The 15,566-nt window shown below is 63.6% G+C and overlaps 1 protein-coding gene across 2 annotated transcripts in view; it reads left to right on the top strand.

Moving 5' to 3' along the window:
- RRBP1 (ribosome binding protein 1) overlaps window positions 1–14,017 on the top strand; it is a 58,851-nt gene extending 44,834 nt beyond the window's left edge. The window contains exons 8-24 of one of the 2 annotated variants that reach the window (XM_060284718.2): window positions 510–648; window positions 2,457–2,626; window positions 2,742–2,776; window positions 5,199–5,289; window positions 5,911–6,003; window positions 7,727–7,819; window positions 7,900–7,980; window positions 8,093–8,182; window positions 8,600–8,692; window positions 9,049–9,120; window positions 9,566–9,661; window positions 10,120–10,203; window positions 11,768–11,875; window positions 12,435–12,518; window positions 12,669–12,767; window positions 13,100–13,243; window positions 13,444–14,017. In XM_060284718.2, coding sequence (XP_060140701.1) covers window positions 510–648; window positions 2,457–2,626; window positions 2,742–2,776; window positions 5,199–5,289; window positions 5,911–6,003; window positions 7,727–7,819; window positions 7,900–7,980; window positions 8,093–8,182; window positions 8,600–8,692; window positions 9,049–9,120; window positions 9,566–9,661; window positions 10,120–10,203; window positions 11,768–11,875; window positions 12,435–12,518; window positions 12,669–12,767; window positions 13,100–13,243; window positions 13,444–13,485 — 1,614 coding nt within the window. In that variant the 3' untranslated portion in view covers window positions 13,486–14,017. The remainder of the gene's footprint in view (window positions 1–509; window positions 649–2,456; window positions 2,627–2,741; window positions 2,777–5,198; window positions 5,290–5,910; window positions 6,004–7,726; window positions 7,820–7,899; window positions 7,981–8,092; window positions 8,183–8,599; window positions 8,693–9,048; window positions 9,121–9,565; window positions 9,662–10,119; window positions 10,204–11,767; window positions 11,876–12,434; window positions 12,519–12,668; window positions 12,768–13,099; window positions 13,244–13,443) is intronic. The other variant, XM_060284717.1, reaches the window with a different exon arrangement.
- The last annotated feature ends 1,549 nt before the right edge of the window (window positions 14,018–15,566 follow it).

Raw genomic sequence — 15,566 nt, 5'->3', positions numbered from 1 at the left:
GCCGCGAGCATCTCCTCTCTCTGAGGTCACAGAGTCCCCGTGGTATTGATAGTGAGGCCCGGATTTCAGAGGTGCAGTTTCCCCACCTGTAATGTGGGTGTGGTGGTGGTACCTGTGTCTTGGGGTGGCTGACACACACGGATGCCTTGTCCAGAACTGCCTAACAACCATATGCCCTTTCCCAGGCCCCCTCGGGAAATCTCCAGCCCAGGCCGGACGTTTAGCTTGTAGGAAGCCTCTCCCTGTGCCACATTCAGGTGAAAATGGGCCTTTGCCTTTCTGGGGCTGTCCTGCCTTCACCTGAGGCCTCTTCCCCAGGAGCCCGCTCTTCAGGGTCCAGGGTGGCCTCTTGGCCTTTTCTAGCAGGTGAACTGACCTGGAAATCCAGGAGGCTTATATAAGTCATCGGCACAGGATGGCAGGGTGTGAGGAGCTCTAGACGGCAGAGCCGGCTGAGGGCCCACCTCCTGCCGCATCCTCCCAGCCCTCCTCCCTCTGCTGGCCCCCAGGCGTCTCACAAGGAGAGCGAGGAGGCCCTGCAGAAGCGCCTGGATGAGGTCAGCCGGGAGCTGTGCCGCTCGCAGACCAGCCATGCCAGCCTCCGGGCGGACGCCGAGAAGGCCCGGGAGCAGCAGCAGCAGATGGCCGGTGAGGGCGGTGTGGGGGCCGGCTCCGTGGTGGGGGTGGCGAGGGCAGCTGGGACCCCTGACTCCCCACCCGTCAGGGGACGTGCCGGGGGTGCTCGGGGTCAGGCCTGGGCTGCGGAGGACTGAATGTGGGGGCGGGGCCTGTGGGGCTGGATATGGGGGTGGGATGGAGCCTGTGGGGGTGTGGCCTGTGGGGTGGGATACGGGGGCGGGCTCAAGGTGGAAGATGCTGCCCCTTCGGCGTCACTTGCTGTGGGGCCCACCTGGAGCCGTGATGCTCCTGGGGCTGCTGCCGGCCTTCTCTTCCAGCCCAGTCAGGCCTGGAGGCCAGATTTGGAAGGTGGGTTTATGGTCCCCCTGTGTTCACAAGTCACCTTCTCAAACGGGAGGTGGTGACGAAACCCAGGGCACCAAGGGCCCCTAGAGAAGCAGGGCAGACTGTGCCAGTGAGGGCTCACCAGTACTTCTGGAGCCGCTGCTGGGGGCCGAGCACTCCTGTGGGTGCCTGGGGCTTGGCCGGGAGTGAAGCAGCGGGCTTGGGGCCGCGTTCCGGCAGGAGAGACGGGCACAGTAGATGGACCCATGTCGACAGACTTCAGGTAGGCAGCGCGACCGAGAGCAGGTCCTAGAAACGGCAGGCTGTGTCTGTGAAGGGCTAGGCAGTAAATACTTCTGGCTTTGTAGGCCAAATGGTATTTGTCACAACTGCTCAGCTCTGCTGCCACAGTGCAAAAGCCACCCTAGACAGACAGACCTGGCTGCGTGCCAATAAAGCTTTGTTTTTCAAGAACACGTTGTGGGCTGGGTTGGCCCAAGGACCTAGTTTGCTGACCCCTGCTGTGATGGGCCGGGTGTGGCTTTGAGTGGTCAGGGGAGGCCTCTCTGGGGAGAAGGGGATGTTTAAGCCCAAGGTCTGGATGATGGGGAGAGGCCAGCCTCACAGAAACCGCGAAGGGGTCTCTGAGAATGGGAGTGAACTTGAACTTGGCCTGTACAAGAAACAGATGCAGGTCAGCAAGCGAGACTGGAGAAGAAGGCAGTGGCTAGTGTGGGGTAGACGGGCAGGGCCGGGCCACCCTCCTTTGAAGAGTTCAGGGGCCGTGTGGAGTGCTGAGGGGGCGGGGAGCACGGGCAGGGCTGGCGGGATCCCATCTGCACTTCTGGATGCTCCGGCTCCCGGTGGGGACCAGGGATGGGGCCTTGCAGTCGTCGGACCAAAGGCACCTGGGCGGGGCCCAGGCAGCCACGGAGGCGCTGGTGGATTCGGCAGGCAGTGGACGTTGGATCCACAAGCCTGGTAGGTGAGTGAGAGGCGGGGGCACAGGAAAGCAGAACAGCCACAGCGAGGGGACCAGGAGGTCTGAGCAGAGCTGCGTGTGGACGTGGCCGGCGTCTGAGCCAGGGCTCAGGGAGGAGACCAGGGCCGGGCCGCCGTTTGGAGTCAGGCACACGTGGAGGACTTTCAGAGCCGTGGTGGGGCTTAGCGGAGGTCACCGAGGGAGGGCACGTTGAGGCGCCCCCCTGCCTCTGGTCTCAGCGACGTGAGCCCATCTCCCAGAGAGTAAGGTTTTAGAAACTGCAACAGGAGCCCATTCAGTTTTCCATCTTTTCCTGAGTGATCCGGGGGCGTTCTGTTCTACCCTAGTGAGTCCTTGAGAAGGAAGCCAGGCTGTGACTTTCTCCACCAGCTAACAGGACACCCAGGGGTCAGGGGAGTGCCTGGAAGCCCGCAGGCGTGCACTGGGCAGCATGGGGCACCTGTGCCGGCCTTCCCCGCACCCTGCAACCCGCTGGCCTCCCTCCCCGCAGAGCTGCACGGCAAGCTGCAGTCCTCCGAGGCTGAGGTGAGGAGCAGGTGCGAGGAGCTGAGCAGTGTCCACGGGCAGCTGGACGAGGCCAAGGCGCAAAACTCGCAGCTCACGGAGAGGATCCGCTCCATCGAGGCCCTGCTGGAGGCGAGCCAGGCCCGGGACGCCCAGGTCAGCTGCACCTCCTCCTGGGAGCGCCCCCACCCACCCCACAGGGGCCCTGCCCTGATGACCTGTCATGCGAGGTGGTCTCGTGGTGACCTCAGGGCTCTGTCTCTCGTTCCAGGCCAGCCGAGAGGAGGCCAACCAGCAGCAGGCCCGGTAAGAGGAGGCAGGGGCCGTGGCCTGGGTGCGGGGGTCCCAGGGAGGAGCCCTCTGAGACGCCCTGCCTTTCCCCATCCCTCCAGTGACCTCGAGGACGAGGACAGGCTGGGCAGGGAAGAGGGCACCTTGCAGGGAGCTCCTGCTTCGAGGAGCGAGGCTGTGGGGAGAGTGGCTGCGCCTCAGCAGGGGGATGGGCCTCGCTGTCCATCCATCCATCCATGCATCCATCCATCCTTCTCTCCCCGGGAAGGACCGGCTGGTCAGGGTGTTCTCTCCACGTCACAGGGCGAGGGAATTTAGGAGCTGAAGTTGTAACCCAAACGGGAAAGTGGTTACGTGCCCAGAGTGGAGAACTCGGGAGGATGCCCGGGCTTTTGCACAGATCTGGGATGAGGTGCGGTTCACAGCTGACCAGGTCGCAGGGTTGATGCCGGGTGACTTCAGTGGCCCAGCCCCAGGCCTGCTTGGACTGTGTGTTTGCTGTTGCTAAGATCTGGTGGGCTTCTCAGGCCAGGGGGCTGGGTATGTGTCCCTCAGCAGATGTCCATGAGCTTGGGGGGTGGCCCTGGCTGCCGTGGCTGGGGGTCCCCAGGGCAGCCACGTGGGGTTAAGCATGCAGGTGGTCGGTCATGTCCTGGGTCGTCCACTGACCAACCTCCCTTGTTCCGGCTGCTGCTGCCAGTGAGTCCCCTCCCCAGCGCCTCCCCAGGCCACGGCCCATGTTCCGTGGCCTTGGGCTCGGGTTTGGGGGCTGGGGAAGGAAGCCGGCCTCACGGCGGCCCCAAAGCATCTTGCTGGAGACTCAGAAGGAAACCCTCTCCGTGCACCTTCCCAGAAAGCTTTGCGCAAACTCTGTTTCTCACGGCACTTGCCAGGGTAGAGAGGTGTTTGTTAAGCGTTTTGCTTCTTGTATTTTACGATCAGCTTCTTGGACTGCACAGCTAATTGCTAGTTACCTAAGTCATGCTGCAAGCAGGGTTGATTCTAGCTTTTTGCATCATGTAGATGTTTGGCAGAATTAGGGTTTTTTAAAATTTCCTTCTCAGACTGTTTATCTGGAAGTTGCGTCTAGGCCAGGCCATCGTGTTCTGGGGTGGGGATGAGTGATCCGGCCCCAGATGTTCTGGAACTCGGGCCGTAGCTACCAAGGGGGGTGACTGTCAGCGTGTCCTTGCCACCGGCCTGCTGTGCCTTCTTCCTCGGGGCCTCGTGCCTTTGGGGGTGCTCTTGCAGGGGTGTGTGCGGGGCCAGCGCTGGTGCAGAATGCCAGCGGCTTAAGGAGAAACTGCGAGGGGTCCCACTGGAGCTTTGAGGGTGGGGTCAGGTCCTGTGGCCTGAAACCAACATCCAAGAAGTCGACAGCCGTCTTCAAGGCCACATGCAAACGGTACTTAGAATGAAAATGAGACGGTGCTCGGGGGCATCAGAGCGGGCAGCGCACACAGCCTCGCTGAGGTTATTTGGTCCTCATGCACCTCCTTAGCGTGGTGTACTGCCGGCCCCTGGTGAGAAATACGAACGTGTCCCCCCCGGGGGCATCTTCAGACGGGCTTCCTCCTGCTCCCAGAGGGGCCCTGTTGTGTTGCTTCAAGTCGGCGTTGGCGGCTTCTGGATGTCAGCTTTTGTGCGACCCCGGGGCTTCCCTGTCCTAAACCTTAACGCAGAAGGTGACGTATTAAGTGTCCATTTGAAGCGTCTTCCTCAGAGCAGCCAGAGCAGTTCTAGAGCGTCCACCCCTCGCTTTCCGGGTGATGGGGTGGACGGAGCCGCAGGGCCTCGAGTCCAGAGAGAAGTGCGAAAAGATGGCCCCCCCGGCCTGCCAGCCGCATGCATCTGGGGTCGTCTTGGGCTGATTCCCTGGAGCCCAGGCGCAGGACTGAGGGGGAGCCTTCGGGTCTCAGCAGAGTTAGGTTTTGGACACAGGACGGTCCCAGCGCCGAGAGCAGGGATGCAGTTGATGGGTGTGCCGGCCACGGTGCCACCCGAGCCTCCGGCCCCGGCGTCCTCCGAGGAGCCCCAGCCCAGTCTCGAGGGCAGCTGTGGCCGCAGGGAAGGGCCAGCCGACGCGTGCTGCGGGACAGAGTGGGACCAGGCTCAGTTTACCAGAAGAAAGAGCATCTGGAAACCTGACTGTCCACGGCGCATCCACGCACTGGCCGTTGTGGCAGCTCTGACCGCTGCCGTCCCCGCAGCCAGTGCCACCAAGTGGGACAGCGCTGGCCTCTGGGCCCCGAGCCCTCAGGGGAGGGGCCACGGTGGCTGCTGGGGCTCCCCTGAAGCCTGTGCCGGCTTGGGGAGGGGACTGACCGTAGCCCCAGGCCCCACGGGTGTTCTGGGGCAGAGGAAGGGGCCCCGAGACAGGGCCTATGGCGGCCGCGGGCCCTCGGAGCCCGGCAGTGATGCCGCCATCCCCCCTCAGCCTCATGGAGTTGGAGTCGCAGGTGTGGTGTCTGGAGAAGGAGGCCACGGAGCTCAAGGAGGCAGTTGAGCAGCAAAAAGTGAAGAACAACGTGAGTGTCAAGGGGCCACCTGCCGTGTGGATGCGGAGGGGGCTCGGGGCCTCTCCTTGTCCCGTCCGGCTGCTCCCTGTGGTGGGGCTCGGGGGTCCTGACTCCCACTGGGTCGGCTTGGTCATGTGGTCACCTGGCGTGAGGAGGGGGCTGTAGGGCGCCTCCTCTGCGGTGGGCACATGGGAGCCTCGGCTGCGTCCCTCCGACCCGGGCCGTCCCCCCGGACCCCCCCCCAAGACACACACCCCCCCAAGACACACACACACACACACACACACACACACACACACACACACACACACACACACACACACACACACACACACACACACACACACACACACACACACACACACACACACACACACACACACACACACACACACACACACACACACACACACACTTGGTGGCAGACCCTCTTCCCACTGAAGAGCTGCCAGATCCCCGCCGCCCGCAGACGCGTCTCCCTGAAAGGCGCCCGCAGGCCCCGGCCACCCGAGAGCAGCCTGGCGCCAGTGCTGCCCGGGGTGGCCTGTGAGGTCCAGAGACGGGTCGGAGAGGGCTCGCCCGCCCGGCGGACACCAGCCTGGCTGTTGACCGTCTCCCCTCTCCTCCCAGGACCTCCGAGAGAAGAACTGGAAGGCGATGGAGGCTCTGGCCTCGGCTGAGAGGGGCTGCGAGGAGAAGCTGCGGTCCCTGACCCAGGCCAAGGTCAGCACTGGCCTCGGGATCGCCTCCGTCTAGCAGCTCAGCAGACCACACAGACTGCGTGCAGGGCAGCCTCAGCCTCAGGGCATCTCAGAAGTCCACCCGGGGCCCGGCTGCTGCACATTCCTGCCCGCCCTCCTGCCTTCTCCCCGACACGCGGGGAGCGGCAAGCCCTTGTCTCCTGCTTCTCAGCTGGGCCTTTTGCCCTCGGAGGCCATGGGGGCCCCGAGCTGGGTCTGTTCATGGACTTCGCTCGTGTTAATTCTTCTCGCCTGACGTTTGTCTGCTTTCTCAGGCCCCCTGCGGTCCTGGCCCAGGGGCTCCGTGATTGAGCTTTGGGGGAAGGACAGTCTTTAGTAGCAAGCACTCAGGCCCAGGTCGGGGGAGCACGGGTGGGTCAGTGTCCAGGGCCCTGGCCGGGACATGGTCTGCAGCTGCAGCATGAGCAGGCGGGGCCTCACCACTGGCTTTGGCCAGGCCTGCCCTCCCTCTCCCTTTTGCTCCCCCTGCAACGCAGAATTACTGTCCTGTTATCATGAGCTTTGCAGCAACTTTCACAAGCCTCCCAGGAAGCCTGAGGCTGTGTCAGATGAGGCCTCCGAGAGGCGGAGCTGGGGAGCTTACACTTACACTCCCCAGGAGTGACCTGGGCGCCTGTCTGGCCTTTCTGTGGCAAATGCAGAAGCTGTGACCAGAGGTGTCACCTGACTTGTTTGTGGTCACACAGCCAGATGAAGACAGGGAGCTGGCCTCTGGGTCCTCAGCCCTTGCTTGGCATCCCATGACCCGGGCACCTGAATGGTGGTCACGAGGTCGGGGGCCCATAGCAGGCCACGGATCAGCAGGTGAGCGAGAAGGGTCGGCTTCTGAGACTCAAGTCTAGGCACGTGGTGCTGTGGTCAGGCTGGGCGTCCATCTGCCGGCCATCCATCCCCCCGCCACCGGCCCCAAGTCACACACACAGCCTCACTCCCGGCTCTAGTCCGGGAGCTCCTAGTGCCGTTCCAGGCCTCGGGCCCTTAGGGGCAGGCGGCAGGCTCAGCCTGCTGGGGACGGGTGACCAGATGGGACTTTCAGCCAGAAATCTGCACCGCCCCCCTGCCCCCAGGGTGTGGGGACAGGCTATCTGTCCCCAGGGACAGTGCAGTCCTTCTCGGCTTTACTTATGGCTCCTTCCCGCTTTCTTGGGCTCCTTTTTCTTGTGTTGAGTGGGAGCATCAGGGGGGATGGAGGGGGCTCTGGCCAGCGCAGCTGCAGGGGGCCCAGGAGCTGTTGGAGAGCCGAGACCCCGACCTGCCTTATCCCCTCAGCACGTGGCAGCCCTGATCCTCCCGCCCACAGGGTTGCAGGAGCTCCTGACCCTGGTGGCCACCCCTCTTCTCTGCGCTCCCTGCCCCCCATATGCACACGCTCAGAAAGAAGACCTGAGCCTGAGTGTCTGCTGGGAGGTGTCCGTGAACCTGCATGTCCCGTAGGGGGTGCTGCCATCCCCCTTCTTTAGAGCTGAGTTTGTTTAAAGTTGGCCAGGCCTGGGGTGGGGTGGCCGGAACTTGACTGCTAAGGTTAGACACACCCCCGCCCAGCCGGCCCCACGGAGCCACCATTGGTCTCCTCCGATCCTTGTCCCTCCCCTGAAGGGCTGGGGACATGTTCCTGGGGTGAAACCCCCGGGGCTGCCGTAAGCTCCGTGGCTGACCACCCTCCCGCCCTCCCGCCCCGCCCCCAGGAGGAGTCGGAGAAGCAGCTCAGCCTGACGGAGGCCCAGACCAGGGAGGCCCTGCTGGCCCTGCTCCCGGGCCTCTCTGCCCCCACCCACCAGGTAGGAGGGGAGGCAGCTCTCGGGGGACCCCTGTGCGGGTGGGGGCACATCCCGCCCGACCTTGAACATTTTTGTCGCAGAATTACGCCGACTGGCTGCAGGAGCTCAAAGAGAAAGGCCCAGAGCTGCTGAAGCAGCCACCAGCGCACACGGAGCCCTCGGTGAGCACGGCCACCGTCACTCGCGCCCTGCCCTGTCTGCGGGATGGAGGGTGCCTGGAGCTGGCCATCGGATTTTGGCTCAGCAGGCCCCTGTCCTGCCCTCCACCCTCAGGACCTGGCTGCCAAGCTGAGGGAGGCGGAGGAGACGCAGAACAGCCTTCAGGCCGAGTGTGACCAGTACCGCAGCATCCTGGCCGAGACGGTGAGGCCTCTGTGACCTTGGGCGAGTCACTGCCCCTCTCTGGGCCCAGTTTCTTTGGCTGAATGGTGAAGGGGGTGAGCTCAGGTTGAAGGTCTGGGGCACAGTATGGGAAGGGATAGGACAGCGTTCGGCTTGAATCCGCTTTCCTGCGACTCCAGGGGCCATGCTCACTCAGCCTCCCTCTGCGATGGCCAGTCCTGGGTTCCCCGTCCTGGGCCGCTGAGGCCCACCTGGTGCAAACCCACCGGAGACGAGAGACCTGACAACCTTGTTCGCACACCGGCCGGGGGCCCCCCTCCGGAACTGTACCCCCTCCTCCCGCACGGCCGCTGCTCTGGGCTTTGAGCCGGGGGGTTGCGGGGAGCCACGGGGGTGTGGGGGGGCCTCTCCAGGCCCTGCTCAGTGCCGTCCCCGCAGGAGGCCATGCTCAAAGCCCTGCAGAAGAGCGTGGAGGAGGAGGAACAGGTGTGGAAGGCCCGGGTGAGCGCCACGGAGGAGGAGCTCCAGAAGGTACCGCACGGCCCCCAGTCTCCCCAGGGCCCACCTTCCCTCGGAACCCAAACTCCACTCCCTCAGAATGCCATACAATTCAGGGGAAACGCCCACCGGGTTATCTGGGTCACTTGGGAGTCACGTTTGCTGGGTTTTGGTGATGCCACAAACAGTGTCATTGTGGAATGACCGACAGCTGAGTCCCGGTCTCAAGGAGACCCCCCCCCAGCCCCACCCCCAAGGAAGAGAGTGCTGGTCATACCTGGGGGTGGGGGGGGGCGGGGGCACCACAGGGCTTCCCGGGAGGTGGGGTGCATCCCAGGATGGACCCCCGGGGCTCGTGCTTGACGGCGCTCCCCCTTCTTGCTTTGTAGTCGCGGGTCACAGTGAAGCATCTCGAAGAGACTGTCGGGAAGCTGAAAGGGGAACTTGAAAGTGCCGATCAGGTGCGTGCGGGCGCCGTCCGGAGGCCTGCCATCCTGCTACAGAGGCTCCTCTAGCGGCTTTCCTTCCCCGACCGCACGTCCCTGCTTGTCCTTAATGAGCCGTTACGACCTCGGGGTGGCTGGGCCCCGGTGCACCATGGCTTCTGCCGTGGCCTCATGAACCGTGGGAGGGTTGCCGGGTGGCCCTGCTGCACTCTGCACCCTCCTTGCAAGTAAACCTAAAAGCTGCTGAGGTCTGAGAACACGTGCGGCCCCAGGGTGCGTCTTCAGGAGGTGTTGGGCCTGGGGGGCACCCCCCTGCATGGCCTCAGTTGGCTCGTAGCCATCAGGCCACGGGGGCCCCTCTCAGCCCTTGTCCCAGGGCCTGGTGGCCCCAGCGCCTTGTCCCCGTGGCCCGTGCCCTCCCACTGGCCGGCTCGAGGCTCCTGATGTGTGTTGTGTCCAGGTGAGGGAGCACACGTCACATCTGGAGGCCGAGCTGGAGAAGCACATGGCGGCCGCGAGCGCCGAGTGCCAGAACTACGCCACAGAGGTGGCAGGGGTGAGTGTCCCGACGCAGGTGGGCCTGGTGGGGGCCCTGCGGCCAGGGCAGGGGGCAGCCAGGTCAGCCTGGCAGCGAGAGGATCTCTCTACCCGGTGTGGAGACACCATCTCTGTGGGGAAGGCATTTAAATCTCAGTGTTTTCTGATTCGGGGAGCAGAGAACACAAGCCTGGCACCCCCGATCCTGGTTCGATCTCCGACTTCTGGCCTCGCTTTGCAAAAGACAATCCACAAACATTTGTGCAGGCCTGAGACTAGCTTGTACTGAAGGCGATCCTTCCTTCGTCTTCAAAAAAGAGCAGAAGCTCCTGGGGGCCTGCGCCCACCCCTCCCCCACGCCCCACAGGCTCTCTGGGTGGCGTATGTGGATGTGCTTGGTTGGGTGTGAGGTGCTGACTCACTGGAACTGGCTCTCTCTCCTTTTCTCCCACCACCCGGGTCTGTTTTCTGTCCAAGTTGAGGCAGCTTTTATTAGAATCTCAGTCTCAGCTGGATGCAGCCAAGAGTGAAGCCCAGAAACAAAGCGACGAGCTTGCCCTGGTGAGTGAACTGGTGTGGCCGGCATGTGCCCTGGGGTTGGGTGTGTGTGTTTCTGCGTCCCGTCAAAGGGGACGTGCGCCGGTCTGTGCTGGGCCCGGTGTGGACGGCCCCTCACACGTTTGCTCCACGCTGCACACTGGGCCTGTGGCTGCCGGGACCACGGGGCTCCAGGTCTGCGCTGGGAGCTCTGGGGGGGTCCTTCTGCCCCGTGGCCTTCTGTGGGACTAGGGTCCTTCTTGTGGGACTAGAGTCCTTCCTCACCCAGCAGTGGCTCAGGTCAGGTCAGTCAGATCTGCAGTGTGCAGGGCAGCCTGCTCCACGCTGGGCGGTACCAGGTGACCTGTCTGCAGCTGCGCAGGGCTCCCGGCCACGCGGGGGCCTCTGGTTTTTCCGGTTTTCAGCCTTGATGTGTGACTCTGGTCCGCGCTCCTTGGCCAGGTCAGCCTGGCCTTGTAGCGGCGGGGGGGGCGGCCCACTGGTTCCAGTACCAGCCCGTGAGGCCAGACACAGTCCGTGTGATCTGCACGGTCTTTCATTAAATCATGAGTTGGCTGTTAACACTGAGCCACCGGCGTGGGGGGGTGGGGGGAGCGGGCGCGGGGCGCTGTGTGTGTGTGTGAAAAACGTACGTGTCTGGCTTTCTGCGAGGAGACCCCAGGTCTGGTCCGGGGGGCTGGCGTTCTCAAAGCAGCACCCACTGAGCAGCCCCCTCGCTGGGTGCACGCTCTGGCTCCCTTGGTGCCCCCTCTGGTCGTTCGGGCCTGACCGGGGACCATCGCCCCCGAGGGCAGGTGCCGAGTCTGAGGGCCATTCTCCAAAGCCATGTCCAAGCCAGGCCTGGGCCACATGCAGAGGACACGCCCCGAGTTTCTCCTCGTCACTGGCCTCTGCGGTCTGGTGTTGACTTTTGGGGCTGTTGGCAGGAGGAAAGGACCTGGAGGGTGAAGCCCCACACACTTGGGGCGCCCCTCATGGGGCAGCTCTGTCAGGGCCCCCCCCAGATCCCCGCTGGGAACCTTCACCCAAGCTTTGTGGGTGACACTGCTGCCCCTTCAGACTTGAGGTTCAGAGGTCTGGGGCTTAGGCCCCCCAGCAGTGGAGCTCAGGGGTGAGGGGACCTTATGAGGTAAGAGTGTCAGCTTGTCGGGGACCCCACAAAAGGCCCTGACGGGGGACCGCACCCAGGAGGGTAGCGGGAGGCAGGCGGCAGTGTCTGCGCCGAGCCCACCGGCCGCCTGCCGTTCTTCAGATTCCGTAGCCCCGCGCATACCACATCCTTTGGGGGTCACCTGGCTCCCGGCGTGGGGGTCTCTGTGCCGCTGGCCTTGCCACAGAGTGCATGTGGGGTCAGCCCGGGCCCCTTGCGGGCCCCTCGGCCACAGTTTGGCTCGGGTGAGGGCTCGTGGCGCTGGCTCTCCTGCCCCAGGGAACCTGCACGGGAGCCAACACAGGCCACAGTTGTCAGAGCAGGTCCCCCGTGGGCTTTGGCTGCTGAGAGCATCTGCCGTCCTCCTGCGGGGTGCATCCAGCTATGTCAGGCACAAACCCACCCTCCCTGTTCCAGGTCAGGCAGCAGTTGAGTGAGATGAAGAGCCACGTAGAGGATGGTGACGTAGCCGGGTCCCCGGCTGCCCCCCCAGAGGCCCCCTCAGCAGAGCAGGACCCCATCGAGGTTAGGGTGGTGAGCCCGTCCCCAGGTGTCCATCACTGACCGCCGTGTGGGCCCTTCCACCCAGCTGGAGGGCAGGGACGGCAGCCTCTGCTCTGGCTAAACTCCGGCCACTCGCAGCTCCCGGCCCCACTGCCCAGATGCCCGACTCCTCAGGACGCCAGAGTGGGAGGGGGGCGGGGGCTGGGGCATCACTGGTGGGGCCCTTGCCATCCAGACCCCTGATGTGGGCGGCAGCCGCCCAGAGCCTCGCCGGGGTGGGAAGGCCGCCAGGGCTCGTGCGGTGCCTAGGCTCCTCTGTCCTGGGGTCTCAGCAGAGGGGCTGCGTCTGCGTCTCTTCTCAGCCATACCAGCTTCCGTTCCCAGGGGTCGGGGCCCTGCCTCCCCCAGGGGGGCTTCAGGCACACAGGCCTCCCCACTCGCTTGTCCCAGGCAGGGCAGGGTCGAGGGGGCCCTGGGCACAGCCAGAAGATGTGGCCGCAGGTGTCAGGCTGCCCAGAGCCCTGGGTACCCAGGAGGGTCTGCCCCAGGTTCCGAGCATGTTTGCGGTGTTTGCATGCAGCTGAAGATGCAGCTGGAGCGGACGGAAGCCATCCTGGAGGACGAGCAGACGCAGCGGCAGAAGCTCACAGCTGAGTTCGAGGAGGTCAGGCTGCCCCGTGCCGTCGGGGCTTCTCTGGGTCAGGGCGGCGGGTCTAGGGGGTTGAGCCGCGTCCCACCCCAGGGGGTGTCGCTGCGCCATCGTCACCCGCCTCCTGTCCACATGGGGCCTGACCCGCTGCCCCGCTCTGTCCAGGCTCAGCTCGTGTCGAGTCGTCTGCAGGGGGAGTTGGAGAAGCTCCGCTGCAGCAGCGCCCTCGGGTCCTCAGAGGCGGAGGAGGCCACGCGGCTCAAGGTACAAGGTTCCCCGTTGTCACCCCCGGAGGCCCCTCGGGCAGCGTCCAGCCTAATTTGGAGGTTGGCGAGGTCGGGGGGGGGATCCCTAAGTGTCCAGTGTCACAGCTGGACGTCACCAGTGTGACGATTTAAATCGAGTAGAACTGAAGCTGAGCTCCTCCGTCACCCTGGCCACAGGGCAGGTGCTCAGCAACCAGTGCCCGACCCTGAAGCACAGCCCTGTGACCCGCAGGCCGCGTCCTCACACCCTCGGCCCCACGTGCGCAGCCAGGTGGCCTTCCTGCTGTGCGTCACGTGAAGGCTGATCCCCTTCAACCCTCTGACCCACAGGAGAGACTAGAAAAGGAGAAGAAATTAACCAGTGACCTGGGACGCGCTGCCACCAAACTACAGGAGCTTTTGAAGACGACCCAGGAGCAGCTGGCAAAGGAGAAAGACACGGTGAAGAAGCTGCAGGAGCAGCTGGACAGACCAGTGAGTGCCGCCGGCCATCCCCTCGGGGGTTGGGCAGGGCTGGGCGCCCCGGGATGCCTGAAAGCTGTCCTCTGCCCCGCCAAGCCCTCGGGTGCCTCCTCCAGCCCCAGGGGCCTCTCAAGGTGGAAGGTGGTAGGTAGGGTGATGTAGGGACAAGGCCCCTAGGCCCAGCCTGCCCCTCCCCCGCCCTCTGTTCACAGGAGGCCGGCAGCAGCAGCTCAAAGGAGGGAACATCTGTCTGAGCTTCCTGCGGAAAAAGAAGTCACTGTTCAACTTACCAAAATGCCTTACACATTCCTGACCAATAAACAAACCAACACAGCGTTATCTGGGCCCAACTTGGGTAGCTCTGAGAAGCCATAGAGACGAGAGTCTCTTAGCACCAGAATCAGCTCTTCCAGACCCCAGTTTGTAAAAGAATCTTTGTCACATTCGATAAACACTATTCCCTAGGACCGGCCCTGGACCACCGGCCAGCAGACGCCAAAGCCCTCAGCAGCTGTGTGACAGACCTGGGTGTGTGCTAGGGGGCCGGGACCTTGGGGTGTGTATGTCAATCAGTCAGTGCAATTGTTGTGTCTTTTGTGGGGTTGGCGGTCGGGCGATGGGCGGTCCAGGTGGTGAGTCCTGAAGGCTGCAGCGCAGACTGTAGGGTCACAGCCAGCGAGGCAGCAGTTCTCACCCCTGGAAGAAGTTGCCACCACAACTGACGTGTGACCTCCTGGGTGTTGATGCCATTAAAACCCGCGTGTCGCCCGGCACTTTGGGAGAGAATGAGTGTGGTTTCTGGTCCCCCCCGCGCTTTCCCCACCCGGGCCCTAGCACCCACCGGGCAGGATGAGGGAGCAGGGCCCGTGACACCTGGTGGCCAGATGCCCTGTGGGCTCCACCCTGAGGAACTGAGGCGGTTCCCTAGCAGGGCTGTGGGCAGCCTAGGCTGTCATGTGAAGTGAGTTCCAGGAATGAACACGGACCTGGGCAAACATCCACGCCGCAGGAGGGCTGGCCCAGGGCGGGGGGGCAGGCAGCTGAACTTGGGGTGATCTTTGGACCCACTGTGTTCTGAGGGGCCCACAGAATCTGTGGTCAGGAGGTGTGTCAGGGGCTTTGTAAGGAACCTGGAGCTCAAGCAAAAAAAAAGGATTTAGAGGCAGGGTGACAGGAGCAGTTGCACCAACCTAGGAACAGAAGGTGAATCAGAGCAACCCTGGCGGGGCGGGGGCGGGGGGCGGGGGTCTCGCTGGTACTTTCAGCTCAATTCCAGGACCCATAATCCTGGGAGAGGGGTCTGATAGGCTGAACTTAGACTACAGGTACAGCCAGATGGAAGGGAGGGTGGTGCTCCCAGGGAAAGCAGCTGAGTACTGGGGTCTCACCACCTGCTTGAGAAGCTCCGCATCCCATTCATCGCAGTGGGGGGTGGGGGTTTGACTCCTCTCTGGGGTGGTTGTCACAGCAGCCTCGGGACCTTGGGAAGGGAAAGATCAGGGTGCTGCCCAAGGCCCCATGCGAGCCACTGCCAGAGGCCGGGCAGTGCTTTCAGTCTGCACAGCCAAGACCTGGGCCTGGCTTTCAGGGGCACTTGGTACGTGGGCCACCTGGCCCTGCTGTGTGGCACTTGTATGTTGCAACTCTGTTGGGATCAGGGTGCTGGAAATTCTGGGATAGTTCCCCAGAGATGTGAGCAGAAGCTGGAGTTCAGCACAGAGGCACTGTCAGAGGAGGAGGGGTCAAGGCCAAGGGGACAGTGGTGCACACAGAGTGAGTGTCTGGGAGGGCCCTGTGTAGCCAGGTCATGAAGTCAAGTGGTCTAGACAGGAGGGCACTGGGAGCCACTGAGGGGGACAGTCATACCCGCCTGGAACTCTGCAGGGGGCTAAAGTGGAGAGGGAGCCCGCGGGCAGCAGGACACAGGTTCTGGCCAGGAGCCCGAGCGGAAGTGACTGATGACACCTGAGCTGGCCACGGGCCTGCCCGTAGGCTCAGTTCTCACGTGACATCTTTCAGTGCCTGTGGGAGAGGAACCTCCCCCACCCTGCAAAGAACCCTGCAGAAGTGAGAGTGGCTCACCTGGTGAAAGGCTGGGCAGGCTTCAGGCCCGCCTCTAACACCAGCCAAGGTCAGGAGACCTGGGGAGGTTTGTGAGCCTGGAGCCCACACCCGGCTCACGACTCACCCTCTGGCACACAGCGCCCTTCACGTAAGGGTAGGGGTTTGGAGCCATTTTCTGGTGGGAAACAGGACGGCCTCGTGCCCCAAACCAGGTCTCTGGCATCCGAGTGGCCACCGTGGGCCCAGGAGCCTGCGTTTCCACTAAGCTCCC

Source organism: Globicephala melas, chromosome 15, assembly GCF_963455315.2.
Source record: "Globicephala melas chromosome 15, mGloMel1.2, whole genome shotgun sequence".
In the NCBI taxonomy this organism is placed as follows: domain Eukaryota; kingdom Metazoa; phylum Chordata; class Mammalia; order Artiodactyla; family Delphinidae; genus Globicephala; species Globicephala melas.
Note: the sequence above shows the minus strand (reverse complement) of the source record. Positions and strands in the feature narration are given on the sequence as shown.